The sequence below is a fragment of the Vigna umbellata genome, chromosome 3, assembly GCF_029865625.1.
Source record: "Vigna umbellata cultivar VRB3 chromosome 3, Vumbellata_1.0, whole genome shotgun sequence".
Classification (NCBI taxonomy): domain Eukaryota; kingdom Viridiplantae; phylum Streptophyta; class Magnoliopsida; order Fabales; family Fabaceae; genus Vigna; species Vigna umbellata.
Window position 1 is genome coordinate 34,174,208 of NC_142167.1, and position 26,765 is coordinate 34,200,972.

Consider the following 26,765-nt stretch of genomic DNA (forward strand, 5'->3'; position numbering starts at 1 on the left):
CATATGCACTTATAATTATCTTAATTTTTTCATCATTTACCAGTGGTTTCTTTTAAGAGGTAAAATTTTTGTGTTCAATTATATTCTCGTTATATCACTCTCCATTCATAATTCTCATAACTTCAAACTTATTTTTATAAATAGTTAGTATTATAATATATTTTTTAATGAAGTCTGGTATTAGTTGAAAACAAACTCAACCACCAAAATACTTTCCTTTACCATAGAAATAATCCTAAAATTCTCTTGATCATTAACTTTCAGGTTAACTTTTTCTGTGAAATTTTTTTCCCAGAAAAATTAACATTTTTCCATACAATATTATTACTTCAAATACTTTTTTTTCTTCTAAATCTGTATTAGTGATGTTTCAAACTTACAGTATTCAACTCTACCAAAAAACTTCAGTATTCCGCTCTAGCATACGTATTTAAAAGAAATAAAAAAATGTTAACTTAATTAAACTACTTTAAATTTACCAGGATTTAGAAATTACTATAAATTATTTACTTTTTATATTTACATAATTAATCAGTTTAACTCGTTATATCAAGACTTTAACTGCAATACAAACATTTAACACCAAAGCTGTCTTTATCAAACTGTATCGTACCCAAAAAGGAAATTTAGGAAACTAACCATTGAAATTAGTTAGCAATTAAATTGTCAATACTGATGTCATTGCTTTTTCTGAGGATGCAATCACCATGTACACACACTCAACCAACCCACTGATTATTTTGATTCTAACTTCAATCATTAATTCTTCATTCGTTGAAGTGTCAGATCATTAGTTCCATTCTACACGTCTTATTTTGGGGGATTGGTGGAAATTCAGAAAGTGGTCCCAAAATAAATCATAATTTTGCTACCTTTTATTCATAGTGATAAGGTGACAGAAATGAGAAACGAATTCTACAACAAATTTTCGTTTTATTCAGCACCGTATGCTAAAAACAAAATTGTTCCACGTAAATACAAGAGAATTCTCCTCCATAACCAAAAAAAAGCACAAATGCTGAAAGAACGGACCTACAAATCTGGAAAACCGTGACCACAGGTAATAATAATCATAGCATCATTTCTGCTATAAAAACTATACACCTCGTCGATACTCCAGTTGCTTTGTGTTCTCCAGCAAAATCTGCCAGCCAACAAAGAAACAGGATTTAAGCAGTGAAATTAATGTAAAACTTGTTTGGACTCCTCTTAGTATAATCACAAAAGTGTCAGCAGGTTCTTACTTCTCGAATGTAGTTTGTTATTGCTTTGCAGCCTTCGATTGCCAGTTGCATAACATTTTCCAAAATGTCAATTGGTAGTTTAGAATCCATCTATAGACAGTAACAACAGAAATTAGTGCAAATAAAATTAAACTAGGAGCTTTTCCATTCTAAACTACGGAATATGGCAGGGAGTGAACGAATGAAATAAGCTGGATGAGAAAAGAAAAGCATTGCATGCTTTTCATAATAATGATAGTAGTAAATTTCTGATTAAAACTTTGAAGGTTCACAATCTCAACCAGCCTTTACATAGTGGCACGTGTTCGAAACAAATTTAACTCCATAATATCAATCTAAGAATGGGAGCAATAAACTGACTGATAAACTGTCATTGGAAAAAATCTATGCCAGCCCCACCAAATGAAGTTACCCTCCCTCTCTGTTTTGTGGACCATACATGAATTTCATCCTATAATAAGGTGGCGGAAAGAATATATCAACTATATTTCTTCAGTCAAAATTTAAAGTATCAACAAAAGATCTGCAACTAAAAAAGTAAAAGATGCTGAACTGGAATTCCAAATAAAGAGTTACCAAGTATGATACTAGTGAAAATTAAGTTACACTTGATCAAACATTAACTCAGACTAAAAAGAAGATTTGTCATGACATAACTCCATCAAAGGGTACAACAGCAAATCACTCTATCAGGAACCTTCGTAAGAAGTATCTGTTGATTAAAAAACAACTGATATTTGAAAAAAGATTCATGTGTACAGCAAACTATTAAGTTGTTAAATCTGAGGCGAGCTTAGATAAGCTTCTTTTGGGGATTTCCGAACATGCACCTATTCCCTCGAGTAATCAAGGGTTAAAACTCTACTGTTCTCTCCAAAATCTCTAATAACAAGAACAGTTTTTGAAGGAAGAGGAATTACAGCTTCAACACCACCAGACTCTTTACTACGTGAGTACCAATGACTGAGAGAGCAATAAAAAGTTTTCCTTTCTGTTGAACTAATTTACCTGGTTGACTACACAATAGATACAGAGAAAATAACAAGACATGAATTAACCTGAAGCAGTGTTACTTTATCCAACTTTGGCAGAATTCCTAGGGTTACATCAGGACCTCCAGCACTGTCTTCTACATAGTTCAAATCTGTACACATTCAGAAACCTTTAATAATTAGGGCAGCCCGTGCATCAGAAGTAGACAGAAACAAAACAGACATACCACACTTGTATTTAGCCAGTTCAAATTTAGAGTAAAAACAGATATATACCAAGCAGACTTGTGCTGTTAAGGTATCCGGCACTGCAGGATGTTACAAGATCACGCATAGGGATCCCAGCATCGGCAAGGGCCAAAGTTGCAGCATTTATACAAGCAGATCTAGTTCCTATAAAAGACATGTCAACATCACCCAAAATTAATGTACATATTAAATGAGTAAAGAGAGAAAATAAAATGGCAATGACAGAAGAGAATCACAAGATCCCATTATCAAGTCTTAGTTACCTCCATCTGCTTGGAGAACTTGGACATATATATCTATCTGCAAATTTAATAAGTAAAACATTAGGGAGGACTAGGGGAAAGCAAAGCACATGACAAAATAAGTTCTTAATGTGTAATAAAACCTGAGATCGAGGCAATAGATGTGTCAATATAGATGCTTCCATGGTTTGCCGAATAACCAGGGAAATTTCAGTTGATCTCCTGTAGAATGAGAACTTCAAATCACGTAGTAAAAAATAAGAAGTGATCCTATTATCCTTCTGTAAGAGAACCTTACAATGAGAACCATATTAAAACTATGAAGGAAAAGCAAAACAGGATAACATTTATATCTGCAAACATTGATGGTTAAGCCATTCAAAACTATTCAGTGAGTTTTGGCCAAAGATTACTCAAAAAAGTCAAAGCTTGCAAAAAAGATTAAAAATGAGAAAAGGCAGCAAAAGGGTGCATGGGGTTAAGCTTTTCATTGTTTTATCATAACCCATTGCTGAGCCTGTAGTCAGCTATATCAAAGGCATGGAGCAGCCAGCCCCAAAAACACTACAATACGTTAGTGGATAGCAAGATAGTTGTTACATAGAAAATTATGAATGCAAGATTAAAAAAAAATTAATAATCAAAATTTATACTCTAAAAGTCTAAACATGCATTACCACCATTGCTATTAAATTCTTACCTCAGTAAAAAGATCAAAAAGTCCAATTTACAAATTACAAGGCACTCTTAAGATAGATTCTACTAATGCAACATTCATTATCATCCTAGTAGTCTATGCTCCAATACCATTTTGATAAGTATAAAACTACGAATATATAAAAAATAAGTGAAAGGTCAAAAAGAATAGGAAGTTAAACAAAAGCAAGTAAATGAGCAAAACCTGTCACCCTTTGATTTCCTCATGCGATCTCCAGTGCTAAAATTAGCCATGCTGTACTCACACCGAACCTATAGACATACATTGCACATAAGCAACAATTAAGTTTTTGTTACAATTCATATAAATACAGACAACATAACTTAGAAGAAAAAAAAACTACCAGAGCATGGTTGGTTATTTGGCTTCTATTTTGCACCTGAAATGCAGAGAAGTTACTAAAGAAAAACAGCAAATCATCTAAAGCTCAACTACAACATCAAAGTTTTTTAAATGTCTAAACCAACTAACACTGAAAAAGGATAGTTAACAATCCTTAAATTACATAGACAAATTTTCATTAGCAAGGTAAATAATTAAACAGTACCTCTCTAGGGCCATAGACGGCAGCAATAACTTTTGTATTACCCATCTCAAACATGGCAGAACTATTTTCAAAATAAAAAAACTTTATGGTCAAATGCTTCAAATGATATCACAACTTAATTTTCTAAAAAGCTAAAATTCATTTACCCATCTGCTTTGGATACAACACCAATTTCTGCACGAATTTGTCGCATCTACAATATACCATAAAGAGAGGAGAAAAAGTTAAAGGCAAAAGATCAGTAGAGAAAGAAATATAAAATCATAGATTTAGATCCTCTGCAGTGAAGGAATAACACTTTAGAGGATAAACTGCAGTAATAGTCATTGAGATTTTAATAACTTCATAGTTTCTTATACATGTACATATATTTTATCGCACTCTTAAATACTAAATTTTTAATAAATAGTAATAACTTCACCTTATCCTCTAAAGTGCATCTCCTCATTTTAAATAGTCGAATCCCAAAATCATGTCCAAATCACAGCTGTTAAATAGGACTGAATTCCATAGGCCAGACCTTAAAATGCTGCTTTCAATTAGCTCATTTTGTCATAGGACCAAGTTCATATATCTCACTAAAAAAGGTTGGTTAGACATCCTTAGGGTTAGAACCCTCCATTTTCTTACTTTTATCATTTGGCAAACTACAACATTTGTAGCTTTTAAGTGATAGGTTTTAATGTTTATCAGAACTAAGGTTATTGATTGCTTCTAATCTGTTTATATGTTTTTTTGCAGTTCAAAATGTGCCCTTACACATTTCCATTACCCATGGCATGGCTCATCTATGTATAACCCATATGCAGAACTATCTACAGATCTTATATATACTAATTAACATAAAGCTTCAGTAATTCATGACTATGTAAGAATTCATGTAGGATATTATTATTTATTAATACTCCGCATTTCATACGCTTCATGAGTATTCTTGAAAGATCTAAAGGAACCTTTTTTGGAATGAATATTAAGTGAAGAAAAAAGGAGGAAAAAAAAAGCCCAAGAAAAAAATAATAGCTGTACCTCCATGGGTCTGCGACCATCCAGTCGAAGTCCTTCTGGGCTGACGTATTCCATCCTCAGGTCAATCTATGGCAGAGACAAAAAGGAGACAAAGATGAGACATAAGCAGCTGGATTTTGTTTTATTTTGCTTTATATTCTTGGCTTCCAAAAAAAAATGATATTTTCTACTAAAGTTATTGAAACAAAATGGTGAGATTTTGCAGAATCTGTGTAAGGACTTGGATTTGAGTCAGCAAAAAGGGGATGACAAGTGGAAAAGATGAGAGGTTGAGTACTTTAAAATAAAATTACATTAGTTTTGAAACATTGATTTTTAACTCATTCCTCTTGTCTGAGAAACCATTCCTCTTCCTGCAAGCTCTCTCCTCCCCCTATATCTTCTCCCTTTCCCTTCTTCACACTGAACCATTAAATTCTCGATTAGGTGCTGCCCCAACGATCACAAAGTAGCGGGTCTTGCTCTTAGTCGATCAATTTCTCTAATCAGAACCGGTAAGAAAACCCCCTTTCTCATGTGCCCTAGGGTTGTAAGCATGTGATTGAACTTGTTGCATGCAACCCATTTCGTTTTCTTCCGTAATCTAGCTTCTATTGGGTTCTAACATTCGTTTTCTATCATCAATTGATGATTTATAGGTGATTCTAACATTTTGAGAGTGCAAGCAAGTGGTCTAGGGTTCCTACTTGAGCTTGGTTGTCTACACTAGAGGTAAGGGGAGCTAGTTCTACTTTTGATTTTACTGTGTGGAGTGAATGCATGATAAAATTTGTAGTGGTTTGTGGTGGAAGCATGAACTTGGTTCTAGCTAAACTTGAAATGCATGTATGAAAGTGTGTGTTATGTGTATTTGGTGATTGATGTCTATAAACTGTTTGGAATGACTTAGAATGATGGAATTGTGTATGTTGGAACTGTTTTAGCGTGAAAATTCTGTGGTAGTGCTGTTAGAAAGGAAATAAAGTGTCTTTAGGGTCAATTTTAGGCCATTTTAGAGGAAGTGAGGTAGGGATTTTGAGTAAATGAAGGCTGCAGTGTTCCTGGACTATTTGGGCAGCCTAGACAAGTCCATTGTGACTTGTTAGAAACATAAGAGTGGTCGGAAACATGTTCCAAGTAGTAGAATCAAATTTGGGTCCCTAAGTTGTTGAAGTTAGTGTTTTGGAGCTGAAAGTGAACTTTAATCACTTAAAAATGGTAGTAGGAATGCTTAGAATCAGTTGGACAAGTTTAATTAAGTCTAAAATGAGAATTAAGAGTCTAAGAAGTTGAGAAAAGTGGTTAGAAATGGTCAAAGGGAGGTTCTGTTACCATTATGCAGAATTCTGCATAATTCTGCAGAATTCTGCAGAATTCTGCAGAATGCGCAAACTGACCGTTCGTCCATGTCGAATTTGAACGCTCGGTCATGCCATGTGCTGAGTGACGTTCGGTCAAATGTTGGTTTGATTAGCGTTCGTCCTTGTCTGGGGAGCGTTCGGTCTTAGGGGATGATATTAACAACGTTCGGTCATTGGTTTAAATAACGATCGCTCAAGTTATGGTTTAGTAACGATCGCTCAGGTGTTGGTTAGTAGCGTTCGTTCAGTTGATGGTTTAATTAGCGTTCGGTCAGAGGTTGAATTAGTAGCGAGCGTCCATAAGTAATAGCGAGCGTTCATGTTGGTGGCGTTCGGCCTTGCTTTAGTTGCGATTGTGAGTGTTCGGCCTTAAGTTTGTATTCTTAGGGTTGAATCTTAAGCGTCCGGTCTTGATATTGGTTAGTGATCGCTAGCGCTCGGTCTTCATGTTTGATCGTTGAGCGTTCGTCCAAACAAAGTCCGCCCAAGGGATTTTGACGTTCGTTCAAACAGTGTCCGACCAATGGGTTTTGGACGTTCGTTCAAACAGTGTCCTCCCAAGGGCTCTTGGCGCTCGTCCAAATAGTGTTCGTCCAGTGGTGATATTTTCTGTTATGTTTTCTCTCATTCCAATAAGTTATGTTATTTAAATATTTCGGTTACAATTTATGAATGCATCTTCATGTGATCCAGATTGGTTGAAAGTGTATGGTTATAAGTGGTTTATGATGTACATTGTTGATCCAAAAGGAATATCATAAGATTTAAAATGGTAGGATTGAATCGGAAATTTAGATCTCTCGGTGGGATCAGTTAGTGTATTGAATGAATGTAAGAGGCTTCCATATGGGGGTTATCCCTAACACTCCAACGGTCTTTCATTCTCACTTAGAGAGGATTGACGCGTGTGGTGGGAGTAGTGGGAGGTCCTAGGGTAGACGCTATCACTGGAGGTCTATTCCGCGGTAACGGACTAGCCTTGTGTATGGTCGGGTGGAACCCCTCGGCAATGGCTTTGCAAAGCAGTAGAGGCCATCACAAGTGCACGACCCGCCCCAGCTCTACATACATTCTATGTCCGGACGTGTCTAGAGTCTTAACATGATAGGATGCTTGTCTTGATGAGTTTTATGAAATGAATGCTTATGTTTATGATGACTAAGGTGTTTATATGTGTATGGATATTCTGGTAACTGCTAGATTGATTGAAAATGAATTGTATGTGTTGCATGTGTTTGCCTTTCCCCTTGCGATGATCATCCAATCCTTTGGATGTGAGCAGTAGGTGATGATGTACCTTTGGAGCAAGCTTTGGAAGTTGAGGAAGACCCAGCCCCTAGTGCTTAGGATTTCTACTAGCTAAACAACTCTTTATTTTGAAAGACTTCTAGCCTTCATTTTAGCATGATCTGTGTTTTGGAGAATTATGAACTTGTACTTAAGTTTTAAAGTTTCCCAGCCAGACTTGGATAACTGTACTCCTTAATTCTATCTATTGTGTACTCTTAACTGCTTTCTATTATTATAATCGCTGCATTCTACATATATACATTGTTATATATTTTGGGATGTCAGCATGTGACACCCGGGCACTGATGAGAGTGCGGGGAGTGACGCCGGTGCAGGTAGCATGGTGCAGGGGGCACAGACAAGGAGCGGCTCCTGGCAAGGCTTCCGGTGGAAGGGGTACATGGATGAATCGAACATACACCGGAATGAGAGGGATCTGGAGACTATATAGGTATGGGACTATACCATTGAAGGATAGCTTAAAGGAATTGATTTGACTACTCATATCACCAAATGCATTTGCTTTTCGGTTGCCCGACTCATAAGAACTCCATGGTTAAGCGTGCTTAGCCTAGAGTAATTCTAGGATGGGTGACCTTTTGGGAAGTTTTCCCGGAAAGTGTGCGAGTGAGGACAAAGCACACTAGAAAGCCTAGTGGTGATCTGTGGGGGCAGTCGACGGTCCCTGTGACGTTACAATCTACCGAACAAACTCCAGTTGCTATCTAAAGATTAGGATGTAAACAAGGTTACAAAAAATCAAGCAATCTGAACTTTGAATGAATATCATATAGACAACAACAAACATTTACCCAATAAGTGGGGCACTAGGTAAATAATATTGCAGAAATAAATATTAGAAATCAGCAAACAACAAAATAACAACGCATTTGAAGAAAATAAATCTGGTCGTGTCCCTACCCTTTTAAACATTTAAGTTTGCTCTTAATCTTACTGCAAGCAAAGAAAAAGAGGAAAGTACACCACGGACAGAAAGATATTGTAAAGGGGTGGTTCTCGAAGCAAATTCAATCTGCATACTGTTATTATTTTTATTTTATTCTAGCACTCCCCGAATTTCAACAAATTTCTAAAGGAGAATGAGCAGGCTTTTAGTTTAATAGTTACAGAGGAAAGATTTGGGTCAATTATATATGAGAAGGACAGTGTTCCCTTCCCACTTAATAAACTAACAACACAGAGCAATGATTTTAGTGACTCGGTTATGCTATAGATCAATTTTATGGTTGAGTGGTATGCAAGTTCAAGATGCAGGATTTTTAAGAAGAGTTTTTGTGAGATCGATACAAAGGGCAAGGAAGGGTTATAAGTTTGATTGAGAGAACGATATAGTATAGGAGTAATTGGTTATCAAGATGTTCAATGTTTGAAGCTTATACAAAGCTGTCGTAAACTCCATTTTTCTTGGTTGTAAATGTTGAATTGATTAAATTAGAAAAGCATAGCAACTTTTACGAGTTTAACAGAAAATAGGGATTGGGTGGTGAGTGGTGACACTGCAAGGCACTACACATGACAACGCAAACATTGAAAGGGTTTGAACTTTGATGACCAGAGAGAGAGAAAAGGAAAAGTACCTGACTGACGACGAGATTTGCCGGTGGCTGTTACGCTCTGTGTGGCGACAGCGAGAACGGAAGTTGGTCCGCGCACTGCAAACGAGCCTAGTATAGGCAGGGTTCCGCTGTTCGGTGTTTAAATAGGTCACTAAATAGGTTTAATAGGTCCTATTTTTTTTTCTAGAAAAATCAAATTTAAACACCGAACAGCGGAACCCTGCCTAGACTAGGCTCGTTTGCAGTGCGCGGACCAACTTCCGTTCTCGCCGTCGCCACACAGAGCGTAACAGCCACCGACAAATCTCGTCGTCAGTCAGGTACTTTTCCTTTTCTCTCTCTCTGGTCATCAAAGTTCAAACCCTTTCAATGTTTGCGTTGTCATGTGTAGTGCCTTGCAGTGTCACCACTCACCACCCAATCCCTATTTTCTGTTAAACTCGTAAAAGTTGCTATGCTTTTCTAATTTAATCAATTCAACATTTACAACCAAGAAAAATGGAGTTTACGACAGCTTTGTATAAGCTTCAAACATTGAACATCTTGATAACCAATTACTCCTATACTATATCGTTCTCTCAATCAAACTTATAACCCTTCCTTGCCCTTTGTATCGATCTCACAAAAACTCTTCTTAAAAATCCTACATCTTGAACTTGCATACCACTCAACCATAAAATTGATCTATAGCATAACCGAGTCACTAAAATCATTGCTCTGTGTTGTTAGTTTATTAAGTGGGAAGGGAACACTGTCCTTCTCATATATAATTGACCCAAATCTTTCTTCTGTAACTATTAAACTAAAAGCCTGCTCATTCTCCTTTAGAAATTTGTTGAAATTCGGAGAGTGCTAGAATAAAATAAAAATAATAACAGTATGCAGATTGAATTTGCTTCGAGAACCACCCCTTTACAATATCTTTCTGTCCGTGGTGTACTTTCCTCTTTTTCTTTGCTTGCAGTAAGATTAAGAGCAAACTTAAATGTTTAAAAGGGTAGGGACACGACCAGATTTATTTTCTTCAAATGCGTTGTTATTTTGTTGTTTGCTGATTTCTAATATTTATTTCTGCAATATTATTTACCTAGTGCCCCACTTATTGGGTAAATGTTTGTTGTTGTCTATATGATATTCATTCAAAGTTCAGATTGCTTGATTTTTTGTAACCTTGTTTTCATCCTAATCTTTACAGAGCAACTGGAGTTTGTTCGGTATGTTTTCAATTGAGCAGTGTTATTAATTCGAACTGCTCTCTCACTCATCTCACTGCATGACCCACAAACTACTTGAGCCAACACAAACTTTTAAATGACTCAGATTCATCAAAATCTCACCATTTTGTTTTAATAACTTTAGTAGAAAATATCATTTTTTTTGGAAGCCAAGAATATAAAGCAAATAAAAACAAAATCCAGCTGCTTATGTCTCATCTTTGTCTCTGCCATAGATTGACCTGAGGATGGAATACGTCAGGCCAGAAGGACTTCGACTGGATGGTCGCAGACCCATGGAGGTACAGCTATTATTTTTTTCTTGGGCTTTTTTTTTCCTCCTTTTTTCTTCACTTAATATTCATTCCAAAAAAGGTTCCTTTAGATCTTTCAAGAATACTCATGAAGCGTATGAAATGCGGAGTATTAATAAATAATAATATCCTACATGAATTCTTACATAGTCATGAATCACTGAAGCTTTATGTTAATTAGTATATATAAGATCTGCAGATAATTCTGCATATGGGTTATACATAGATGAGCCATGCCATGGGTAATGGAAATGTGTAAGGGCACATTTTGAACTGCAAAAAAGCATATAAACAGATTAGAAGCAGTCAATAACCTTAGTTCTGATAAACATTAAAACCTATCATGATGGACGAACGCCCGAGGAGAGGTCGATTGAAGCTGCGCGAATACAAACCGGACCTCCTCGAAGCTTCTCCGACGAAGAATACACAACGGAAAATGACAAAAACAGAGGGTTAAACTCGATAGAAACCCTAGAAATGGAAGGAAACCCAATATGAACCGATTAATCGGTTCAAAATGAAGATTGAACGGTGGAAAAGGTTTGGAACGAATCAAAAGTAATTTTAATCGGCTAAAATCAGAGAAAATGATGAAGGATGAAGAAACCCTAGACAAATGTGCAGATGATTTTGTGACAGTGGAAGAAAGATGAAGAAACTTGTGAATCTGATACTTACGGAGGAGAAGAGATGGATTTGTGATGAAGAATGGCTGGCGACGAGGAAACTCTTGAGTGGAAGAACGAGATGTGGTTCTGCGAGATGGAGAAAAAGCTCTCACGAAAGAGAGAATGTGGCTGTGCGTGTCTGATGTGTGAGAAGAAAAGCAAATGATGTGGAATGAGGGAGCGGACGCGTGGCTGAAGAAGGAATTGAAAAACGCTGACGCATGCGAGGTGGCAGCGAAGGAGAGGTGGCGTGGAGGAATGAGTAGCACCGTGGAATTTTGGAGAAATGGAAAAATGAGAGTGTGCTTGGAAGGTGGCTAGAGGGAGTCTTTGGACTCTCTAGCCTATGACTTTCAAGAGAGAATTATTCTGATTTCAGAAATATAATTCTCATTCAGCTCAAAAGTGACAATACAATAGAGGAGCTGGGTATTTATCTTGAATTAATTGTTTTCTTAAAGATAAGAATAACTCAAGATTTGAATTGTCATATTTTGAAAATGTTTTCATGACAATTGGTTTGAAAGAGAAGTCAAAAATTGAAAAGTAATCAATTATTGGAAAAGAAGTAAAGATTTGGAAACCTTCCCTTTTTTGTTCCACAGTCTTTGAAAGAATAGGATTTGTCATCAGTAACAATTTCTCCTTTTCTTTCTTCTCTCTTTCTTGCCTTTCTCTCTTTTCTTCTTCTTTTCTCTCTTCTTCTCTTCTTAATTCCTCTCTTCTTCTCTCTTTTCTTTTCTCTATTTCTTCTCTTCTTAATTTCTCTCTTTTTCTCTCTTCTCTTTTCTCTATTTCTTCTCTCTCTCTTCTCTTCTTCTTTCCTTTCTTCCTTTTCTTTTCTCTCAATCTCTCTTTCTCTTTTCTTATCCTTGATCTCCTTAAGTCTTGCCCCAAATTCTAATTCTCTACGAAGAAACCCATGATTATTTAAACTCTCAAGAAATAATTTTCCATCATTAATGCAATCCCTAATTAGTTCTAGGTTTCTTTTAATGCTTGAAGGCACAAACTTTCTTCTCATGCAAGCTTTTAAATCACGCCAATCACGTATGGAGGACTTTCTACCTTTCCTAACATGATATTGTCTTTCATCCCACCACTCACTTGCATTTTCTTCTAACTTAGAGAGATATATACTAAGAACATAATATTCACTCTCTTCACAAAACCAAGGATTTATTTTATCAATTTCTTTTTCCCAAGCTAGGTATGTTAATGCACCTATATCTTTACCAAAGGATGGAAGATTCCTAGCTTGTTTAAACATTTCATCAACTTTATCTAACCTAGAAGACCTATATGAACCATAAGACATCTTTGTTTTTAAAAGTTTTCTTAATCTAAAGGGTTCAAAACTTTCACTTAGACAAGTCCCAGGTAAGAGAGGTGAGCTAAAGAGCTGCTTAAGTACCAAATCTTGCCTTGCCAGAAATGTCTTAGGCTACTAACTAATTACCCCTTAAACTAAAATCACCTTTAGAAACAAAGTACACAACTCAAACAATTAATCACAAATAAAAGACTAGACTCTCGGACTCTAATGTGAAAAGGCTTAGAGTTTAATCCCTTTTAGCCTAATCAACCCTAAACGTGAACACAAAATCAAAGATACAAAAACACTAAAGAAACCAGCGGACTCTAATGACCCCTACGAGATACACAAATTAAGTCAATATTAAAGTCTACTCCTATGGTGAAGCTTGTAGCTTTGGCTAACAAGACACATTCACCTGTCTAGCTATGCTAAAAATAAAAGCAAATAAAGTTGCCAAGAGTTTGAAAGAGCACCAAGGACTCTTCCTAAACACTTGGACTTTATAAAAGGCCCTTTTACAAAACAAAAGCTAAAGCTAAGAGTAGGCTAACACAAGCCTATTACAAACAAATTGAAGAAAATAATTACAAAAGAAAAACTATACTAGGCTGCTACGGTCCTGGTCCTGGTCCACTTCATTCATTTTGATGCCAAGTCCTTCTGCCAAAAAAAAATGTACACTCCTGTTGCTGGTTCGGCCAGCTTTGGCCCCTTTTCTAGCTTCTGGTTTATCCTATAATCACAAATCACAATTGGAATCAATGTGCCTTATCTACACACAGATATCAAAAGGATTAAATTCACACAATATAAAAGATTCTTCCCCTTTCTCCTAGTCTCGTACACTTGATGCAGCTATATAAATTTCTGTTGCTCTCAAATGACAAACTGCAATCAAAGATTCACAATCAATTCAGCAGAGTAACCATCAATGCTATCAATTTCCAGCTAAGACAGAAACAATTAAGTAATCCAGAGGCAACAAAATTAAACAACTCCCCTAATTAAATGGTTGGTCTATCTTGCTGTAAACTCTACTGATATTCTGCTACTGCTTAAAATTCTTGACTCCAAATGTTTATCAACTCTGCACACAACAACATCAAACCAGATTCCAATTCAGCAAATCACATCATCCAACAAATTGCAAGCTATAACACAAACAGTTAAACAAATAGAAGTAATATAGCTAAGCAACTTCCCTGATTAATGCTATTTCTAGTTGTTGGTTTTAGTGGACTTTGTTGTAGGTTCTTCCTTGTGCTCAACTAATCAGCAGATTCATTCTTCACTTTTTCCCTGCACTGATTCGTTTCAGATCTGCTCACAAAAATTGCACCAACTCCAGCAAAAATACACAAGGACATAGATATTAAACCAGATGCAATGGGTGTAATTCAAAGCTGAACTAAACTGATTTAAACAACCATTCAATTCTAATTTAAATTCTGATCAATCCAATGGGTAAAAGAATTATGTGCTTAATTCAACCACAACGTCAGAATTGGAAAGTAAGTGCTTTAGTCACTTCTTCAAATGGAATGATGCTTTGGCAGTTAAAACAAGTTCATGCACAAGACTAATTACTCCAAGCAAATCAATTCATGCATAAATCAGTCCATGAACAACTAACTAGGTGGCATGCAAGGTATTCAATCAATCAATCTGAATAAAACTGAAATCTGCATGTGATTAATACCAGGAAAATATTTTCTATATGCATTTGGAAAAATTGATCTCAACAACGAAAGAATGATGGTGCTAATAAGTATTCAACAGATTTCAACAATTGTAAGCAAACCATGAAATCAGTAATCACATTCAGACATATAATATCTCAATGATTTCAGCAAGCAGTTTATAATCCAAAATGAATGCAATGTCAGTTTAAGCAAACCACAACTGATCCAATCTAATTGATCCAATTTCTTTTCCTGCACAATGAACAATCACAAAACAGTTAGATTAACAATGAATTCTCTATTTCAAAGTGCCAAGGAATTAGGCCAAATCAGCCTTACAAAACTCAAAACACTCAGGCTTCTTTTTAAAAGCTTAAAGCACTCAAAATGTAAAGGTTTGGAAGGGAGATTCTCCCTTGGCAGTACACAGCTGGAGAGTATTCCAGACCACCACCACCTAAAATGCTACCAAGCACACAAACCTTCTTTCAATTTCCAGAAATCCAGAGTGAAAAAGCTTCTCAAGTAATAAAGAAATGGCTAGGCAAAGATCAAAGTAATGGACAGACAGGTAGAACAGAACAGGACAACCACTAAAGCAAAAGAATTTACAGCACAACAGAGAAACTGACTCAAGATCAGATTATGAAAGCAAACAAAGCTCAAATTAGAACAGCTGAACAGATTTTACATGTAATGTAGACAAAACTAAGACATTCAACAATGACAAGCAAGAAACAAAGCTTTTGATCACAGTAAGCACTCAAACAGGATCCTAAGATCAGTTCTAGAGTAGATTTCAAAAGCAATAAAAGATCAAGAACAAATTGCAGAATTTTTGTAAACAAATGTTCAAACTGATTCACTTTATTTCAGACTTGTAGTGCAGCATTTAACATTGTTAATTTCAGCCTTATGCACTGTTTTACAATGAAATCAGTAGAATCAACTCCAATTACAAGTGTTACTGCTAGGTTCAAATTCAAATCACAGATTTAGTGGTTGTTTTGTACAAGATTACAAGTACTGCTGATGTGATGCAGATTTTTGTGGACTTAATCATCAACCACTTACAAATTTTAAGCCAGAACAACTTTGACACAAAGGTGCAGTAACACAAGTCAAATCAAATTTAATTCTGCAGAAAAGAAATTAAAGCACTCAGACACAATGACTGTAGGATGTACTGATGTTAGAACTTAGTAATGATCTAATACTAAGTAGAACAAACACACACTCAAAACATTAACACAAACTTCAAAGAAAAACCAGTTCGGTGTAGCTGGCCAAATGAAAGACTGATGCTGCTGTAAGCATCTTGCACCCAAGCTCAATGCAACATTTCATAGCTTAATTGGTGTGCATTTGCTATCCACAAGCAGATTCAACTTTCAGCTCACAGAATTTCAAAAGTGCAATACAAATTACATGTAATGGTCAGCATCAAAAACTCAAGACAGCTTCAGATAAATGAAATGAAATTAAACTGCTGTTGAAGTCTGCATCAAGCTCATTCAATTGAATGTCACTGCTTATGATGATGAACAGATCTTACTCAAAGCAAAAAAAACTCAATTGAATCACAGTTAAACTCAGATTTAATTGACAATTAAAACAAAATAACATGACATAGACAAAACAGAAATGGATTTAGAAATTAAAATACTCAAACAAAGACTTGCACCGAAATAAAATGAAATAATACTCATATAATGACTCAAAGGCACAGAACAAGAAAGCTTAAACAAATAAGTAACACTCAACTTGAAAACCTAAACGCAGAAATTGAGATCCAAGAACGAACAAACATATTTGAATCTCATACAGAAAAAACAACACATACTGAAACTGAATCAAGGCAAAACACTTTGAGAATTCCATGACGAACAAAAGTTAAACACAAGACAGTAAAGAAATTAACTAAGAACGCGAAAATGGAAGAATAAACTCAGAATCAAGACAGAATCAAAACACAAAACTAGAACAAAGACAGAGACACGAATCAAACTGAAACAAGAATCGAAACAACTCAATAATGGAAGAAAACTCAGAACAGAGACGAATCGAGATACTTACCTCTGAAGCGTGTTCGAACCTGGCTCTGATACCACTTGATGGACGAACGCCCGAGGAGAGGTCGATTGAAGCTGCGCGAATACAAACCGGACCTCCTCGAAGCTTCTCCGACGAAGAATACGCAGCGGAAAATGACAAAAATAGAGGGTTAAACTCGATAGAAACCCTAGAAATGGAAGGAAACCCAATATGAACCGATTAATCGGTTCAAAATGAAGATTGAACGGTGGAAAAGGTTTGGAACGAATCAAAAGTAATTTTAATCGGCTAAAATCAGAGAAAATGATGAAGGATGAAGAAACCCTAGACAAATGTGCAGATGATTTGGTGACAGTGGAAGAAAGATGAAGAAACTTGTGAATCTGATACTTACGGAGGAGAAGAGATGGATTTGTGATGAAGAATGGCTGGCAACGAGGAAACTCTTGAGTGGAAGAACGAGATGTGGTTCTGCGAGATGGAGAAAAAGCTCTCACGAAAGAGAGAATGTGGCTGTGCGTGTCTGATGTGTGAGAAGAAAAGCAAATGATGTGGAATGAGGGAGCGGACGCGTGGCTGAAGAAGGAATTGAAAAACGCTGACGCATGCGAGGTGGCAGCGAAGGAGAGGTGGCGTGGAGGAATGAGTAGCACCGTGGAATTTTGGAGAAATGGAAAAATAGAGTGTGCTTGGAAGGTGGCTAGAGGAAGTCTTTGGACTCTCTAGCCTCTGACTTTCAAGAGAGAATTTTTCTGATTTCAGAAATATAATTCTCATTCAGCTCAAAAGTGACAGTACAATAGAGGAGCTGGGTATTTATAGTAACCCATGCTCCTTAAGAGCTAAACTATAAAAAGTAAAAAAATACAAAAAGAGGACTACGTCAAGTACGATTCCATCATATCACTTAAAAGCTACAAATGTTGTAGTTTGCCAAATGATAAAAGTAAGAAAATGGAGGGTTCTAACCCTAAGGATGTCTAACCAACCTTTTTTAGTGAGATATATGAACTTGGTCCTATGACAAAATGAGCTAATTGAAAGCAGCATTTTAAGGTCTGGCCTATGGAATTCAGTCCTATTTAACAGCTGTGATTTGGACATGATTTTGGGATTCGACTATTTAAAATGAGGAGATGCACTTTAGAGGATAAGGTGAAGTTATTACTATTTATTAAAAATTTAGTATTTAAGAGTGTGATAAAATATATGTACATGTATAAGAAACTATGAAGTTATTAAAATCTCAATGACTATTACTGCAGTTTATCCTCTAAAGTGTTATTCCTTCACTGCAGAGGATCTAAATCTATGATTTTATATTTCTTTCTCTACTGATCTTTTGCCTTTAACTTTTTCTCCTCTCTTTATGGTATATTGTAGATGCGACAAATTCGTGCAGAAATTGGTGCTGTATCCAAAGCAGATGGGTAAATGAATTTTAGCTTTTTAGAAAATTAAGTTGTGATATCATTTGAAGCATTTGACCATAAAGTTTTTTTATTTTGAAAACAGTTCTGCCATGTTTGAGATGGGTAATACAAAAGTTATTGCTGCCGTCTATGGCCCTAGAGAGGTACTGTTTAATTATTTACCTTGCTAATGAAAATTTGTCTATGTAATTTAAGGATTGTTAACTATCCTTTTTCAGTGTTAGTTGGTTTAGACATTTAAAAAACTTTGATGTTGTAGTTGAGCTTTAGATGATTTGCTGTTTTTCTTTAGTAACTTCTCTGCATTTCAGGTGCAAAATAGAAGCCAAATAACCAACCATGCTCTGGTAGTTTTTTTTTTCTAAGTTATGTTGTCTGTATTTATATGAATTGTAACAAAAACTTAATTGTTGCTTATGTGCAATGTATGTCTATAGGTTCGGTGTGAGTACAGCATGGCTAATTTTAGCACTGGAGATCGCATGAGGAAATCAAAGGGTGACAGGTTTTGCTCATTTACTTGCTTTTGTTTAACTTCCTATTCTTTTTGACCTTTCACTTATTTTTTATATATTCGTAGTTTTATACTTATCAAAATGGTATTGGAGCATAGACTACTAGGATGATAGTGAATGTTGCATTAGTAGAATCTATCTTAAGAGTGCCTTGTAATTTGTAAATTGGACTTTTTGATCTTTTTACTGAGGCAAGAATTTAATAGCAATGGTGGTAATGCATGTTTAGACTTTTAGAGTATAAATTTTGATTATTAATTAGTAATATATATATATATATATATATATATATATATATATATTGCATTTGTTCATGTGATACAGTATAATTTTTTTTTAATCTTGCATTCATAATTTTCTATGTAACAACTATCTTGCTATCCACTAACGTATTGTAGTGTTTTTGGGGCTGGCTGCTCCATGCCTTTGATATAGCTGACTACAGGCTCAGCAATGGGTTATGTATCATAAAACAATGAAAAGCTTAACCCCATGCACCCTTTTACTGCCTTTTCTCATTTTTAATCTTTTTTGCAAGCTTTGACTTTTTTGAGTAATCTTTGGCCAAAACTCACTGAATAGTTTTGAATGGCTTAACCATCAATGTTTGCAGATATAAATGTTATCCTGTTTTGCTTTTCCTTCATAGTTTTAATATGGTTCTCATTGTAAGGTTCTCTTACAGAAGGATAATAGGATCACTTCTTATTTTTTACTACGTGATTTGAAGTTCTCATTCTACAGGAGATCAACTGAAATTTCCCTGGTTATTCGGCAAACCATGGAAGCATCTATATTGACACATCTATTGCCTCGATCTCAGGTTTTATTACACATTAAGAACTTATTTTGTCATGTGCTTTGCTTTCCCCTAGTCCTCCCTAATGTTTTACTTATTAAATTTGCAGATAGATATATATGTCCAAGTTCTCCAAGCAGATGGAGGTAACTAAGACTTGATAATGGGATCTTGTGATTCTCTTCTGTCATTGCCATTTTATTTTCTCTCTTTACTCATTTAATATGTACATTAATTTTGGGTGATGTTGACATGTCTTTTATAGGAACTAGATCTGCTTGTATAAATGCTGCAACTTTGGCCCTTGCCGATGCTGGGATCCCTATGCGTGATCTTGTAACATCCTGCAGTGCCGGATACCTTAACAGCACAAGTCTGCTTGGTACATATCTGTTTTTACTCTAAATTTGAACTGGCTAAATACAAGTGTGGTATGTCTGTTTTGTTTCTGTCTACTTCTGATGCACGGGCTGCCCTAATTATTAAAGGTTTCTGAATGTGTACAGATTTGAACTGTGTAGAAGACAGTGCTGGAGGTCCTGATGTAACCCTAGGAATTCTGCCAAAGTTGGATAAAGTAACACTGCTTCAGGTTAATTCATGTCTTGTTATTTTCTCTGTATCTATTGTGTAGTCAACCAGGTAAATTAGTTCCACAGAAAGGAAAACTTTTTATTGCTCTCTCAGTCATTGGTACTCACGTAGTAAAGAGTCTGGTGGTGTTGAAGCTGTAATTCCTCTTCCTTCAAAAACTGTTCTTGTTATTAGAGATTTTGGAGAGAACAGTAGAGTTTTAACCCTTGATTACTCGAGGGAATAGGTGCATGTTCGGAAATCCCCAAAAGAAGCTTATCTAAGCTCGCCTCAGATTTAACAACTTAATAGTTTGCTGTACACATGAATCTTTTTTCAAATATCAGTTGTTTTTTAATCAACAGATACTTCTTACGAAGGTTCCTGATAGAGTGATTTGCTGTTGTACCCTTTGATGGAGTTATGTCATGACAAATCTTCTTTTTAGTCTGAGTTAATGTTTGATCAAGTGTAACTTAATTTTCACTAGTATCATACTTGGTAACTCTTTATTTGGAATTCCAGTTCAGCATCTTTTACTTTTTTAGTTGCAGATCTTTTGTTGATACTTTAAATTTTGACTGAAGAAATATAGTTGATATATTCTTTCCGCCACCTTATTATAGGATGAAATTCATGTATGGTCCACAAAACAGAGAGGGAGGGTAACTTCATTTGGTGGGGCTGGCATAGATTTTTTCCAATGACAGTTTATCAGTCAGTTTATTGCTCCCATTCTTAGATTGATATTATGGAGTTAAATTTGTTTCGAACACGTGCCACTATGTAAAGGCTGGTTGAGATTGTGAACCTTCAAAGTTTTAATCAGAAATTTACTACTATCATTATTATGAAAAGCATGCAATGCTTTTCTTTTCTCATCCAGCTTATTTCATTCGTTCACTCCCTGCCATATTCCGTAGTTTAGAATGGAAAAGCTCCTAGTTTAATTTTATTTGCACTAATTTCTGTTGTTACTGTCTATAGATGGATTCTAAACTACCAATTGACATTTTGGAAAATGTTATGCAACTGGCAATCGAAGGCTGCAAAGCAATAGCAAACTACATTCGAGAAGTAAGAACCTGCTGACACTTTTGTGATTATACTAAGAGGAGTCCAAACAAGTTTTACATTAATTTCACTGCTTAAATCCTGTTTCTTTGTTGGCTGGCAGATTTTGCTGGAGAACACAAAGCAACTGGAGTATCGACGAGGTGTATAGTTTTTATAGCAGAAATGATGCTATGATTATTATTACCTGTGGTCACGGTTTTCCAGATTTGTAGGTCCGTTCTTTCAGCATTTGTGCTTTTTTTTGGTTATGGAGGAGAATTCTCTTGTATTTACGTGGAACAATTTTGTTTTTAGCATACGGTGCTGAATAAAACGGAAAATTGTTGTAGAATTCGTTTCTCATTTCTGTCACCTTATCACTATGAATAAAAGGTAGCAAAATTATGATTTATTTTGGGACCACTTTCTGAATTTCCACCAATCCCCCAAAATAAGACGTGTAGAATGGAACTAATGATCTGACACTTCAACGAATGAAGAATTAATGATTGAAGTTAGAATCAAAATAATCAGTGGGTTGGTGGAGTGTGTGTACATGGTGATTGCATCCTCAGAAAAAGCAATGACATCAGTATTGACAATTTAATTGCTAACTAATTTCAATGGTTAGTTTCCTAAATTTCCTTTTTGGGTACGATACAGTTTGATAAAGACAACTTTGGTGTTAAATGTTTGTATTGCAGTTAAAGTCTTGATATAGCGAGTTAAACTGATTAATTATGTAAATATAAAAAGTAAATAATTTATAGTAATTTCTAAATCCTGGTAAATATAAAGTAGTTTAATTAAGTTAACATTTTTTTATTTCTTTTAAATACGTATGCTAGAGCGGAATACTGAAGTTTTTTTGTAGAGTTGAATACAGTAAGTTTGAAACATCACTAATACAGATTTAGAAGAAAAAAAAGTATTTGAAGTAATAATATTGTATGGAAAAATGTTAATTTTTCTGGGAAAAAAATTTCACAGAAAAAGTTAACCTGAAAGTTAATGATCAAGAGAATTTTAGGATTATTTCTATGGTAAAGGAAAGTGTAAGACCCATGAAAAATATTTACTTTAATAATAATAATTTTATTACTAGTAGTAATAAATTTCTTTGTGAATGGAAAATATATAAGTTTATAAAATGTGGAAAGATTAATAAGAAATTTTGGTAGCTTAATTTGTAAGACCCATGAAAAAATATTTATAATAGTAAATTTTAGCATTTTATTAGTAATAATAATTTTAATGGATAGAAAAATGTAAATTTTTGGATATAAAATTATAGTAATTCTAGAGGGAGAGTTTCAAATTTTTGATAACTTATTTAGGATTTTTTTTAAGAAAAGTGAATAGTGAATAGTAAATAGTAAATAGTAAATAGTGAATAGTGAATAGTTAAAAAAAAATATTAAAATAAATTGTGGAAGAGAACACTCCACGTAGAATTAATCATTCAGAGATAAGAATGGTGAATAAAAAATAATATTTGAATAGTAAAAATGAATAGTAAAAGTGAATAGTAAAAATGAATAGTAAAAATGAATAGTAAAAAAAATTTTTGGCTATAAATAGCCAAGGGGGGGAGGCTGAAGATTTGCACCAAAATTCTAGAGAAATTGTGAGAGAAGAGAGTTGGAGGAAATTCTAGTTGAAGAGGGGAAATTCTGGAAGTTTCCGGAGAACGGTTTGAGAAGAGGAAACTAAGTCTGGAATAGAGGTAAGGGGAGCTAACCTTGAGTATCTCCTTTTGTATTATCTTGAGTCTTGAATATGCTATATTTTGCTTTTGTCTGATCTTAAATCTTGAATATGGAGTATTTTGTTTCTGTATGATTTTGAATTTAAATGAGAGTATGCTTTTGTGTTGATATCCAAGTGTGATAGTTGTAAAACGTGATATTGATTATGTTATGCCATTTGTATGTTATTAGTTGTTTATTTTTGTATTTTGGAAGGATTAGAAATTGTCTAACCGGCTCTGCCAGATTCAATTTCTTGTTTCCCCAAACATTTTATTGCTTTCCTTGTTTATTTTTATCGTATTTTGGAAGGATTAGAAGTTGTCTAACCGGCTCTGCCAGATTCAACTTCTTGTTTCCCCAAACGTTTTATTTCTTTACTTATTTATTTTATTGCATTTTGGAAGGATTAGAAGTTGTCTAACCGGCTCTGCCAGATTCAACTTCTTGTTTCCCCAAACTATTTATTGCTTTACTTATTTATTTTATTGCATTTTTGGAAGGATTAGAAGTTGTCTAACCGGCTCTGCCAGATTCAACTTCTTATTTTCCCATACATGTTATTGTTCTTGTTATTTAATTATATTGTATTTTTGGATGGATTAGAAGTTGTCTAACCGGCTCTGCCAGATTCAACTTCTTGTTTCCCCATGAATTTTTATATTAGGATTATTTTTATGATTGTCAAATATTGTATTCTTATATGACCATTTACAGTAATATTTTATTATTGTTAATTGTTTATAATTATCTTGTATGAATTTTGTAAGACCCGTAAATTTTGGATGGTGGGGGACATGGTGGGGGCATGGTGGTCACCCACCTCTTTGACTATTGGGAGTGCATTATTGGAGTGCAATGATAGGAATGGGAGAATGAGGGGGGAATGGTCTCAGTAGGGGCATCTACTCTCGGATGCCATGGCCATGTACTTCTTCTTCATTCACGGTTGTAGCTGCTGGTGTGTTGGACTTCTCTTCTTTGCTTCCAAACTATAATTTCTTGTAAAGGCCGTGAAGCTTTCTTCACGCTGCTGCTGGATGCTTTCGGAAGTCCTCTCCTTTATTCCAAAACTTAGTGCTTTGGTGTATGCTTGCCACAACGGGAGAACAACCCAGAGGAAGGAAATCCTTTCTTCCCTTTTTCAACCGTCCAAGAGCACCCAAGGGAAGCAGTACCAATTTTAGAAGAACTGAGAGGAGGATCTGGGTTGAGCATCTTGTGAGGGTGGAGTTCTTGCACCAAGATCTGGGAGAGGAAGTGGAGAGCTGTTGAAGTTGCTAGGAGATCTTGATCTGCACGTCTAGGAGGAGATTGATCCCAAAACTTACAAGGAAGTCTTCAAGAGGTAAGGGGAGCTTGATTTATTTCCTTGATTTTTGAGTTATTAGTGTTTGATGCAAAACTGGGTAAAATCTGGGAAGAAGGAATGAAAATGGAGGTTTTCTGGGCTTTCTGGACTCTGGTGCGATTCTGCAGAATTTCTGCAGAATGCGCGTTCGTCCAATTTTGGGGAGTCAAAATTGGACGTTCGTCCTAACAGTGCTCGACCAAATAGTGGTCGGCCAACTTCTGAATGTTCGTCCAATTCTGGTGAAATTGGACGTTCGTCCAAATTGCTGAGCGTTCGGTTCTGAACGAACGTCCGCGTTCGTTCGTCATAATATATGGGACGCTCGTCCAAGTGGTATTTAAACAGTGAATTATGAGCGTTCGTCCGTAACTTAGTATTTTGGTGGAGTAATCTTGAACGTTCGGCCTTAGTCTCAAGACGAAAGTCCATAGGTTATAAAGAGCGTTCGTTCTTTGAAGATGTCTGATATTATGCGCTCGTCCAAAGTGTCCAATGGTTTAGCGTTCGGCCAGAGTGATGGATCTTAGCGTTCGGCTCAGTAATTGAGCGTTCGGCCTTGTGGTAATTATGAGCGTTCGGCTTTTGGGTTTAACGACCGTTCGGTTTTGGAGTATAAGTGAGCGTTCGGTTTTTGAGTGTAAGTGAGCGCTCGGTTTTTGAGTGTAAGTGAGCGCTCGATTTTTGGGTATAATGAGCGTTCGGTTTTTGGATATAAGTGAGCGTTCGGTTTTAAGTGTTCGGTGTGGATCTTAAACGTTCGTCCTTGAATTTGTGAACGTTCGTCCTTTAATTTGTGAACGTTCGTCCTTGGTCTGTGAGCGTTCGTCCTTGGAGCTCGGTTAGGTTTGGTGTTCATCGGCAGCGTTCGGCTTTTGATGAGGATTGATTTCAGAACGTTCGTTCAGATAGTATCGGAGTTGGAAATAACGTTCGGCAATGCATGAATCCGTGGGAGTATTTTGAAGCAATTATTGAGAATTGTGGGTTATTTCCTTGATCCAATATTGGATTAGTTATACATATTATTGAGAATATGTATGACTTCGTGATTGAGCACGTTTATTCGGTTGGAGGTTGTGACATCCCAAAAATACAGTCATAAACCATATAATTAGAAAATCACAGTTAATAATAAAACAATACAGTTTTATTACTAAAAATAAAATCGAACGAACGAAAGCTCAAGGACAAACGTCCTTGAGTACAGTCTTACATCAATAACGAACGAACGCGCAAAGCCGCACGTCCTCACAAGAGTTACAAATTTCAGCCGAACGTACAATTAAAACTTGACCGAACGGTTTACACGGAAATTACCGAACGGTCGTACAAACCAAAAGCAAACAGCTAAGTGATCGAACAACCATTATAGCACACTGCTACACTACTAGCCGAACCTCTTACTGCTCGGTCTTCACTTCAACTTCAACCAGATTCTCTTCGTTCAGAACATCCTCCAAACGCTCGTCTCCCTCTGCTCACATCCACACGGATGATCATTGCAATGACAGGACGGACGTACAAAACGAGACAACACAAGGAAAACGCAAGGGTAAGCTTATGTAATTTAATTCATGCATCAACACATCAATTCAAGTAAACAATTCAACATACGTCCTTATTTCAACGCACGCTCAACATAAAACTCAATACACGACTGACTGTCCGGACTGTATGAATTCTGCGTAGTTACAGGCGTTCACGCACCCGGGTGGTGTGGTAACTGGCATTCTCATCAGCTGCCACCCGAGGTTAGTCCGTTCCGTCCAAATTACTGTTATGTAACGGTTCCGCCCAAATTACTGTTATGTGACGGGGAACTCCTGCCATTCCCACGCATGACATACCCCTCTATGTGAGGACGAGTAGTCACGGAATATCAGGATCGAACAGCCAGCATTAACTATCCACAGTCATACTTTACAAAATTCTTATAATCATCCATGAGTCATTCCTCCCCGGAACGCTCGTTCAATATTCATACTTTCATTTCATTTCATATACTGTACATCATTCACTATTCATCATTCCATAATCATTTTCATCATTCATAATGAAACCAAAAAAAAACGGAACGTTCTATCCCCAATAAAACCGAGGACGAACGCTGTGAGCGAGACCCAAAAGACGCTCGTTCGAATCAGAGTACGAACGGCTGAATTTCAATGACGTACTGGGATACATATTATACTGTTTATTGGACGAACACGAATGGCTGAAAAATACACTGTTCATTTGGACGAACGCGAATGGCAATTTGGACGAACGTTATTTACCTTGAGAATATTTAAATGAACTGACGCTCGTGAATTTTAAATAAATAACCAAACGGTGGATAATCTGAAATTGGACGTACGCTTTTTCAATAAAACCGAACACCATTTTGAGCGAGCACTCAGTGTAAGACCGAGCCCCATTTTTAGGACGAACGCTCCTTTCAAAACCGAGCACCATTAGGACGAGCGTTCAATATAAACCGAACACCCTTTAGGACGAACGCTCAATCAAAACCGAGACCATTAGGACGAACGCTCAATTCAAAACCGAGACCATTAGGACGAACGCTCAATTCAAAACCGAGCGCTGGACGAACGCTCAGTGTGAGACCGAGCACCATTTTGGACGAACGCTCAATTCGGAGCACTTTTGGACGAACGCTCAGTTCAAAACCGAGCGCCATTTTGAGCGAGCGTTCGGTATCAGACCGAACACCAATTAGGACGAGCGCTCATCATAAAAACCGAGCACCCTAAAGGACGAACGCTCAATCAGAGTATTTTGACACGAGGACGCTCGTCCTCCACTAGA

At 36.1% G+C, this 26,765-nt stretch overlaps 2 protein-coding genes and 1 long non-coding RNA gene across 6 annotated transcripts; 1 reads left to right on the top strand and 2 right to left on the bottom strand.

Annotated features, from left to right (window-relative positions):
• Positions 1-1,096: 1,096 nt before the first annotated feature.
• Positions 1,097-5,072, bottom strand: LOC148202345 (exosome complex component RRP41 homolog). Of its 2 annotated transcripts, none has more exons than XM_088110949.1 (11): positions 5,019-5,072; positions 4,139-4,185; positions 3,993-4,053; positions 3,789-3,824; positions 3,629-3,696; positions 2,871-2,949; positions 2,749-2,785; positions 2,513-2,629; positions 2,303-2,373; positions 1,245-1,334; positions 1,097-1,144 (listed from the first exon to the last, which is right to left on the bottom strand). In XM_088110949.1, exons 1-11 carry the CDS (start codon positions 5,070-5,072, stop codon positions 1,097-1,099), a joined length of 708 nt encoding a protein of 235 aa, XP_087967075.1. The 2 variants fall into 2 exon arrangements, with proteins under 2 accessions (XP_087967075.1, XP_087967074.1); XM_088110948.1 differs by having other exon boundaries at positions 2,303-2,388.
• A 5,615-nt stretch (positions 5,073-10,687) lies between these two features.
• LOC148202346 (exosome complex component RRP41 homolog) lies at positions 10,688-21,024 on the top strand. 2 transcript variants are annotated; one of them, XM_088110011.1, is made up of 11 exons: positions 10,688-10,741; positions 17,863-17,909; positions 17,995-18,055; positions 18,224-18,259; positions 18,350-18,417; positions 19,172-19,250; positions 19,336-19,372; positions 19,492-19,608; positions 19,733-19,818; positions 20,787-20,876; positions 20,977-21,024. In XM_088110011.1, the coding sequence occupies exons 1-11, from the start codon at positions 10,688-10,690 to the stop codon at positions 21,022-21,024; spliced, it is 723 nt and encodes a 240-aa protein (XP_087966137.1). The 2 variants fall into 2 exon arrangements, with proteins under 2 accessions (XP_087966137.1, XP_087966138.1); XM_088110012.1 differs by having other exon boundaries at positions 19,748-19,818.
• On the bottom strand, positions 13,048-17,188 carry LOC148202347 (uncharacterized). 2 transcript variants are annotated; one of them, XR_015785045.1, is made up of 3 exons: positions 16,874-16,912; positions 16,501-16,602; positions 13,048-14,062 (listed from the first exon to the last, which is right to left on the bottom strand). It is a non-coding gene; the product is annotated as an uncharacterized LOC148202347 (long non-coding RNA). The 2 variants fall into 2 exon arrangements; XR_015785044.1 differs by having other exon boundaries at positions 16,501-17,188.
• Positions 21,025-26,765: the final 5,741 nt, after the last annotated feature.

What these genes read in the sequence shown, in the direction of transcription:
- LOC148202346 (XM_088110011.1), top strand. Translation starts at nt 10,688, where the DNA reads ATGGAATACGTCAGGCCAGAAGGACTTCGACTGGATGGTCGCAGACCC. An exon ending in CCGTCTATGGCCCTAGAGAG is followed by an intron (nt 18,056 to 18,223) that starts GTACTGTTTAAT and finishes TCTGCATTTCAG; the next exon opens with GTGCAAAATAGAAGCCAAAT. An exon ending in ATAAAGTAACACTGCTTCAG is followed by an intron (nt 19,819 to 20,786) that starts GTTAATTCATGT and finishes TACTGTCTATAG; the next exon opens with ATGGATTCTAAACTACCAAT.
- LOC148202345 (XM_088110948.1), bottom strand. Translation starts at nt 5,072, where the DNA reads ATGGAATACGTCAGCCCAGAAGGACTTCGACTGGATGGTCGCAGACCC. An exon ending in AGGAAATCAAAGGGTGACAG is followed by an intron (nt 2,950 to 3,628) that starts GTTTTGCTCATT and finishes CTCATTCTACAG; the next exon opens with GAGATCAACTGAAATTTCCC. An exon ending in TAACAAACTACATTCGAGAA is followed by an intron (nt 1,145 to 1,244) that starts GTAAGAACCTGC and finishes GTTGGCTGGCAG; the next exon opens with ATTTTGCTGGAGAACACAAA.